This window comes from Bufo bufo, chromosome 9 (genome assembly GCF_905171765.1).
Source record: "Bufo bufo chromosome 9, aBufBuf1.1, whole genome shotgun sequence".
Classification (NCBI taxonomy): Eukaryota; Metazoa; Chordata; class Amphibia; order Anura; family Bufonidae; genus Bufo; species Bufo bufo.
Genome location: NC_053397.1, coordinates 89,942,651 through 89,951,243, shown reverse-complemented (window position 1 = coordinate 89,951,243; position 8,593 = coordinate 89,942,651). Strand labels below are relative to the sequence as shown.

Below are 8,593 nucleotides of genomic sequence, written 5' to 3'. Positions count from 1 at the left end.
ATAACTTTGTTACGTTTCAAGTCTGGCCTTATTCCTCTTCATCTCTTTTACTGCACTGAGCCCCAGGGGGCAATGGCCAGAGGTAGGATACCATGGCACAACTACACTACACCAGGTCCACTGCCACTCCCATCATCTACACTGGCTCCCACGGGGCTCGCTGCAGGTGACATACTTGAATTGATCCAGACGTTTTGAAGAGCTGTAGCATGAGCCAAGTGCTGGAGCTATTCAGCACTGATCATCCGCAAGCGAGTCCTCGTGTCCCGTGGTTCACCTCCGACACTACTAGGAATAGGAAAAGCGCACTCTGTACGGAGCGGACCCCAGTTCTGGGCTCTCTGAAGCGGTTCATTACAGATTGTAGCAGAATAACTGAGCCGATTCCAGGGGCTAACTGGGAACTTAAAGTAGCTCCGGAAAAAAAAATAAGGCTACTTTCACACTTGCGTTGCTGGATTCTGGCAGGCAGTTCCATCGCCGGATCCGGCAGTCTGTATGCAAACGGAAACTATTTATAGACGGATCCGGATGCGAATCTGTCTCACAAATGCATTGCAATACCGGATTCGTCTCTCCGGTGTCTTCTGGAAAAACGGATCCGGTATTTATTCATTTTTACATTTTTAAAGGTCTGCACATGCGCAGACCGAATCCATCAATGCGGCACTAGTACATTACAATGGGAAAAAATGCCGGATCCGGCAAGTGTTCAGGATGTTTGGCCGGAGAGAAAACTGCAGCATGCTGCGGTATTTTCTCCGTCCAAAAAACGTAAGAGGGACTGAACTGATGCATCCTGATCGGATTGCTCTCCAGTCAGAATGCATTAGGATAAAACCGATGAGTTCTTTTCCGGTATTGAGCCCCTAGGACGGAACTCAATGCCGGAAAAAATTTACGCAAGTATGAAAGTACCCTCAGAGTGGTCCCATGTTGAAAGCAGCTCCAAATTTACAGAAACACCAGTAGAGGGGTCAAGACCAGTAGGTGGGGTCAGCAATGCTATAGGACAGCACAATCTACCTCCCTCGTGTACTGCTGTCCTGACGACAGTGAAAATGTTCCATTCAGGAGGGCAAAAAGTGGCCACTGGCCGGGTACTTAAAGGGGTGATCCAGCCGCTATAATGCCCGGGCCCCTTGTACAGGTTATACTTACCCCGCTCCCTGATCCCCTATGGGGGGGGGGGGGGGCAGCCAATGGCAGGACGAGCCTCCCTGGCATCGCAGGTAGATGCAGCGGTGGCTGTGCGGGGATCAGGAACCACGCAGGCATTGGGAGGTAATTATAGGGGTTGGATAACCCCTTTAATTCTCCCAGAGTAAGCTGCAGGGTGCTATGTACTCGGCCGGTGGCCCCCAGGAATTTTCCCAGCAGGGTTTATGGCCAGGCCGCTCAGCGCATAACCTGCAATGTACTGCCCCTTGACCGTGCACAGAAACACAACAGCGCCTGCGCAGACAGCGACTGACCCCCACCAAACCCGTAATGAAATGTAGGCGGGTACTCGGGCCGCCATTTTCTCGGAGTCATTATTTGCAGACAGTAAATTTCCCGACCAGAGGCTGAGCAGTGCGAGCGGAGACGTATCTGCCCGTCACTTCAGTTCCTTCCCACAGGCCCAGAAGCGGTTCCAGAGCTGAGCCCGGTGCCAGTGACGTTGGTTCTGGCAACAGATATGACGACTGATAGGGGACTGAAATCTACAGCATGGCAGAGTGAGTAGATGGACGGGTCACCACTGGGTGTACACTCAGCTCAGATGACGTCACAGGACGTCACTTACAGCCCCCTTCACACAGCTCCAGTATAGTCCAGTAGTGGTGGAGAGGGGGACATTTCCTGCCAAGCCTGTGTGTGTCAGTGGTGTCTGCAGCTGTGGGGAGACTACAGCTCCCATCATGCTGTACATTGCAGACCACTGCCGAGCTCATCTATAGGAGGACATGTATGTGCTTGGAGTGCACCATGGCACTTATTTACACGTGTCCACCGCCCGCCTACATTGGACCCAGTGTAGAAAAGTATGGGATGTTCTGTGCGATCACAGAGAACATGGCGGTGTGTGTATGACGCTGGTGCAGGTTCTGGCGGTATTCCCTAGATTGCATCAATGCAAGAATTGACTGGAGGCTACAAGATAACATTGGCCAAGCCCTTAAAGGGGTTTTCCACTCTTCAGATATTAATGATCAATATTAGGTCAGTGGGGGGCCAATCAGCTGCTTTCGTCAGAGCTGGCAGCAGAAGGCGCGTGCTGGGTTACATTCACACGGGATGCGAGCTGCGGTACGCTGGCAATGCCCACTACACAATGGCCGCAGCCTTCTGCTTCTGGCTCCGTCCATTATTATTTATGGCAGATGCCGGATGTCAGACCCCCATCAATCTGATATTGATGACCTGTATGGAGAATAATTTCTAGAGTGGAAACCCCTTTTATATGCTGGCTCCACCGATCCTAAGGCACGGCCACTCTGTCAGGTTTCCTGATCAGTAGAGTGCTGGCTCCACCGATCCTAAGGCACGGCCACTCTGTCAGGTTTCCTGATCAGTAGAGTGCTGGCTCCACCGATCCTAAGGTACGGCCACTCTGTCAGGTTTCCTGATCAGTAGAGTTCTGGCTCCACCGATTCTAAGGTACGGCCACTCTGTCAGGTGTCCTGGTCAGTAGAGTGCTGGCTCCACCGATCCTAAGGTACGGCCACTCTGTCAGGTTTCCTGGTCAGTAGAGTGCTGGCTCCACCGATTCTAAGGTACGGCCACTCTGTCAGGTGTCCTGGTCAGTAGAGTGCTGGCTCCACCGATCCTAAGGTACGGCCACTCTGTCAGGTTTCCTGATCAGTAGAGTGCTGGCTCCACCGATCCTAAGGAAGCCAAAACCAGGAGTGAATTCAAAAAAGAGAAGTCCGTTATATTTTCTCTCCTATGATCCATTCCTGGCTTCCTGCATCAGGAAACCTGACGGAGTGGCCGTACCTTTAGGCTACCTGCACATGATTCAGATTACATATGGTTTTTCCTAGCAGATATTTGTGCAGAAAAATTAGCAAAGTGAATGAGATTTCACAAATCTCATGTACACTTAGTTTTTATTGTGTTTGTGTGTGCGGAAACATGATTATAAAATCCGCAGCAATTGTTTGTGCGATTCTGCAACTTATATGGAATGGTTTTCTCCATAGACTTTTAATGAAGTTGTTAACCTAAACAGAAAACCTGCAACAAAAACTGCATAAAAATCACACACAAAATGCACCAAAACCGCAATAAATGGTGCAGATTTTTATAGGTTTTCTGGTGTGGATTTCATGGGCATCTTCTGCATACAAATCCGCAATGTGTGCCTAAGGGTACGGCCGCGCGGTCAGGGTTCCTGATCCTGGTCGTATCTGTCCTTTACAGTGGTTGCAGTGACAACTGTACGAGTGTCATAGACGCCTCTACAGTAAATTTTACTAAAAAAAAACAAAACGCCTAAGAGCCTTTTTATATTTTATGCACTTACATAGCGCTACTATATTCCGCAGCGCTTTACAGCCATTATCATCACACGCTGTCCCCAGTGGGGCTGACAATCTAAGGTCCCTATCAGTATGTCTTTAGAGTGTGGGAGTAAACCAGAGCACCCAGAGGAAACCCAGGCAAACACGGGGAGAACATACAACCTCCATGTCCTTGGCCAGATTCACACCTAGGACACCAGTGCTAAACACTGAGCCACCGTGCTGCCCACACATGAGACGTCGCGCCCTGAACGGCTGTGTCGTACCGCTTGGGTCTTCATCTACCGTTGCAGCTTGCCGTACATTATGCCCACCTGGTGCTCTGCACATTCACACTGACTAAGCCAGGGGGAGGTCTTTCTGCATCAGCCAATGAGCAGCGACCTGTCAACACCGCCATCCAATAGGAATTGGCTTCTAGTGTCATCACAACCTGACCAATAGGGGGCCACGAGGTGTAGAGAATTGTCACTGTGACCTCTTGTTAACCTTGCATTGTCTGTGGCGTGTCCGGAGTGGGCATGCTGGGTATTGTGGTTCTGCAGGGTGGATTTCCACAGTCCACGGTAGTGGTGTATGGCGGTGTCATAAATGAATATATCCATGTACCATACTATGTGCTGCTCTCGTATCAGACTTTATTGTACTTGGCTGCTTGCAGTAGTGAAAACCCTAGTGCCCCCTAAATAGCGATAGTTATAGTGCCCCCATAACATTGCCGTCCCCAGTGCCCCCTAAAGAGCGATAGTTACAGTGCTACCATAACAGTGCTGGCCACAGTCCCCCAAATATAGCAGCAGCTTAGGTACAGTGCCACAAAATAGTAACAGACCTGGTGCCCCCCTCCCTAAATATTGACTGCCACAGTGCCCTCTTAAAGTGCCAGGAACGGTGCTTACTGTCATGATGGAGATGGCATTGGCATTCAGCAATGAATGGCAGCAGGAACTGCATTCCACGCACCACCGTGAGACTGCTGTGGAGGAAGACGCCTGTGCAGTGGTGCCTCCATCTGTATCACTACTGGCAGTGGAGTGGTGGCCTGGCAGGGTAAGCAGGCTCTTGTAAGAGGTGGGTAGTGGGCACTAGTGAATGTTGAGCAGGGTGTCTGCCAACGGTTTACCCTGGGTGGCACTGGCTAGGGTAATGAGCCCCTGCACAGCAGGCAAGTTATAGCCAAGTGATGAAGTACAGAGTAGTCAGATACTATTGTGCCACAGTCCAATATACTGTGTATGAGACTGTACTTTACCACTTCACCCCAGACCCCACCCAGGGGCATATTATCCCTAGTCAGGGCCATCCTGGGTCGTATTAACCCTATGCAGTGCCACCCATGGGCTTATTAATCTTAGCCAGTGCCACCCATGGGCTTATTAATCTTAGCCAGTGCCACCCATGGGCTTATTAATCTTAGCCAGTGCCACCCATGGGCTTATTAACCCTAGCCAGCGCCACCCAGGGTCTTGGTGACCCTAGCCAGCGCCGCCCAGGGTCTCTTATCGACAGGTATATTCAAAAGGTAAAGCAAAGTTGCAATTTTTATTGTTGCTGCCATGAAAATACAGGACACATTGCGGTAGTTGCAGACTCGCAGTATAATATTTGTGGCAGTCACAGTAAAACAGTGAGTTGACTGCACTGTCTGAATATATCCTAACATGGTTACTGAGGCGACTAGGGGCTGGAGGTACAGCATTAGTTACTCTGAGTTCCTCCATCCCATCACTGATGTCACTTTACCACAGTGCCACCAGACACCACTGCTGCCTCCAGTCCTCCACTGGTTGCGCCTTCCAAACTGTTACCCAGTGCCACCACCACCAGACCTCTCTGCTCAGTTGTCAGTGTGATGAGTTTTGCTCGCTCTACTGCTCAGGTCCCTCAGTGACAGGTCCGGTACCTCCAGAAAGGTAGAGATTCAGTCTTGGGGTACTTTCACACTTGCGTTTTTCTTTTGAGTTCCGTCCTAGGGGCTCAATGCCGGAAAAGAACTGATCAGTTTCACCCCTGTGCATTCTGAATGGAGAGCAATCCGTTCAGGATGTCATCAGTTCAGTCACTGAACAGCGTTTTGGACGGAGGAAATACCATGATCTCCGTCCAAAATGCCTGATCAGTTGCCGGAATGCCGGGTTTACATTAAAATGTATTAGTGCCAGATCCGGCATTAAGAAACACCTGAAGGACGGATCCTGAAAACTGAAAAAAAAAAAATACAAGACGGATCCTTTTATCCACATGACAAGCGGAGAGACGGATCCGTTCTTGCAGTGCGTTTGTGAGACAGATCCGCATCCGGATCCGTCTCACAAATGCTTTCAGTCACATCCAGATTGGCGGATCCGGCAGGCAGTTCTGACGACGGAACTGGTTACCGGATCACACTGCCGCAAGTGTGAAAGTAGCCATATCTATCTCTCAGATTTGCTGCTGATGTATGGAAGACAGTTGTGGAGTAGACGTCACCTTTCTCTAGACGTCTGTTTTAGTAACTTCTTGCATTCCCCATGTAATAATAATTCTGGGGCATCTACTCTTATCACTCTATGTTGTGCCATTCTTCTATTATTCCTGCTAGAAGTTTACAAATAAATTGCCGCAGTCTGTTACTGAATGGGGAATGGAAGTTGTTACCACAACAGATCTGTCAGGAGAGGGGAGAGGTCGCCTTTGTATTATGTATGTAAATTACTTAAGCTTTCCTACTCTTCCTTGGCTAAAAATATTCCTCAAAAAAGCTAAGAGAATTTTTACTCTTCTGCAAAAAATGTAGTGCGATGTCTGGTCCTTTTTATATTTTCTCTCCTTTTATGATTCACTCCTGATTTTGGCTTCCAAAACTGCCTGCAGAAACCTGACCGTGTGGCTGCACCCTTAGGCCTTATTCACACTCCAGCTTTTGGTCAGTGTTTTCCATCAGTGATTTTGAGCCAAAACCAGGTGTGGGTCAAAAACTCTGAACATAGTCTTGGTATGGCTCTGGCTGAACAGAAAGGGTACGACCACACGTTACGCACATACCGCGGGCTTGCATGTAGAAAAGATGGTGGCACAGGCTGAATAATACATTTGACACATCGGGCAGTCCTTGTGCCAGAAAAGCAAATTTATGTGAGCTAGAAGCTGGTGTAGATGTGCACTATAAATTATACCAGTTTCTGGCATAAATTTATAGTAAATCTGTCGGGCCGGGGGAGACCACAACCCCTGATTGGCCCCACCCCCTTTTTTCAGAAGTAAAGAGTGGTATAAAATTGAAAAAGTTGGAAATTTTGTACTAAATTCTCATGTAAGAATTTTCAGTTTTTGAACGCTACTAGTCGGAGAGCTTGGCCTGGATGGATAGGTCTGTGGTTACAGAAGCCAATGCTTCCCCAGAGGAGTGGGATTCGTGTGACATGGATAGAGTTAAAGTAGGGTTGGGCAATAAACCGGTATTAACGTTATACTACGGTATTAAGAAACTGCGATATCGCCATTTCTTAATTACTGCGGTATTTTAGTTACGTCATAGGGGCAGTCGCACATCACAGTACTAAATGCCTCTAAAACGTCCGGCGCACATTACAGCCGGCACAGTGGAGCAGGAGAGAGTCCCTCCCCACTGCGATCCGGCTGCCGCTGTGCCACCAATGAGAAGGTAATAGTGAGGAGGAGGGGAGGGGCTGTGGCCGCTGCACCACCAATGAGAATTACCCTCAATACAAATATAGACTACCGGTGCTGGCCGTATCAAATACCCGGCACCTGGTCTCAATGACAGGGATCTCGCCGAACCGCGCCAATTAACCCCTCAGGTACCGCACTTGAGGGGTTAATTGCCTCGGTTCGCGGGATCTCCGCTTCTTGTCATTGAGGCCGGGTGCCGGGTATGTGATACGGCCGGCACCTGCAGTCTATATTTGTATTATGGGGTTAATTACATTCATTGGTGGCGCAGTCCGCCCCCCCATACCCCAGTATTATAAATTATAATCATTGGTGGCGCAGTGCACCCAACCCCCCCAGTATTATCATCATTGGTGGCAGTGGCCACAGGATCCCCTCATCTCATTGGTGGTGCAGTGGTAGCTTCTGATCGGAGCCCCAGCAGTGAAATCTCGGGGCTCCGATCGGTTACCATGGCAGCCAGGACGCTACTGAAGCCCTGGCTGCCATGGTAATCTCCCTGCTGCTGTGTGCACAAAGCCCAGGGCAGCAGGGACAGTGTGAGATCCTATGCACCTGATCCATTTTGGGCCGTTTGTGAGAGCCCTGAAACGGATCTCACAAACGGAAACCAAAACGCCAGTGTGAAACTAGCCTTAGGTATCGCCACATCCGAAAAAGTCCAAACTATTAAAGGGGACCTGTCATCAACGTTATGCTGCCCATACTAAAGGCAGAAAAAAGTAGAGACATGTGAGTTGATTTCAGCGGTCTGTCATTTATAAGTTAAAAGTAAGTGGTTGCCGAGAACCAACATCCCAATCATTGCAGACTGGGCCTGGAAAAGAGTCATGGCCACCTGAGAAGAGTCCTGGTTATTCATGACTTCCTGCTCTCCCTGCCCACCTGCTGATGACTGACAGATTTCTACCTAGTTTTCTCCCTTTCTCTCTAGGAGAGAACTGCCAATCATCAGCAGATGGGTGAGAGAGCAGGAGATTAGGAATAACCAGGACTCTTCTCAGGTAGATTTGACTCTTTTCAAGGCCTGGGCTGCAATGATTATGATGCTGGTTCTCAGCAACCACTGACTTTTAGCTCATGAGTGACACACCGCTGACATCAGCATTTCTGTCACTAATTTATGCTGCCCTGAGCGAGGTCAACATAAAGTTGATGAAAGGTTCCCTTTAAAGTATAGAAAAATATCTCCTATGTGGTGAACGCAGTAACAGAAAAAAAATATGTAAAAAAACACACGATTCTCCATTTTTTTTTTGGTCTCCTTCTCCCATAAAAAATGGGATAGGACTGTTCTATTATGGGCCGCACGTTCCATGAATTGTGGAATGCACACTTTTTTTTTTTTTTTTTTTTTTTTTTTTGGGCATTTAATTTTTCTTTTGTGTGGTATCGAATGATATCGAGTTGTA

General features: G+C 48.7%; 1 protein-coding gene across 1 annotated transcript in view; it reads left to right on the top strand.

The window, feature by feature from the left end:
• Positions 1 to 1,563: 1,563 nt before the first annotated feature.
• The window catches only part of STXBP3 (syntaxin binding protein 3), a 65,594-nt gene continuing 58,564 nt past the window's right edge, over positions 1,564 to 8,593 (top strand). Inside the window, exon 1 of the mRNA XM_040407429.1 lies at positions 1,564 to 1,721. Coding sequence (XP_040263363.1) covers positions 1,682 to 1,721 — 40 coding nt within the window. The 5' untranslated portion in view covers positions 1,564 to 1,681. The remainder of the gene's footprint in view (positions 1,722 to 8,593) is intronic.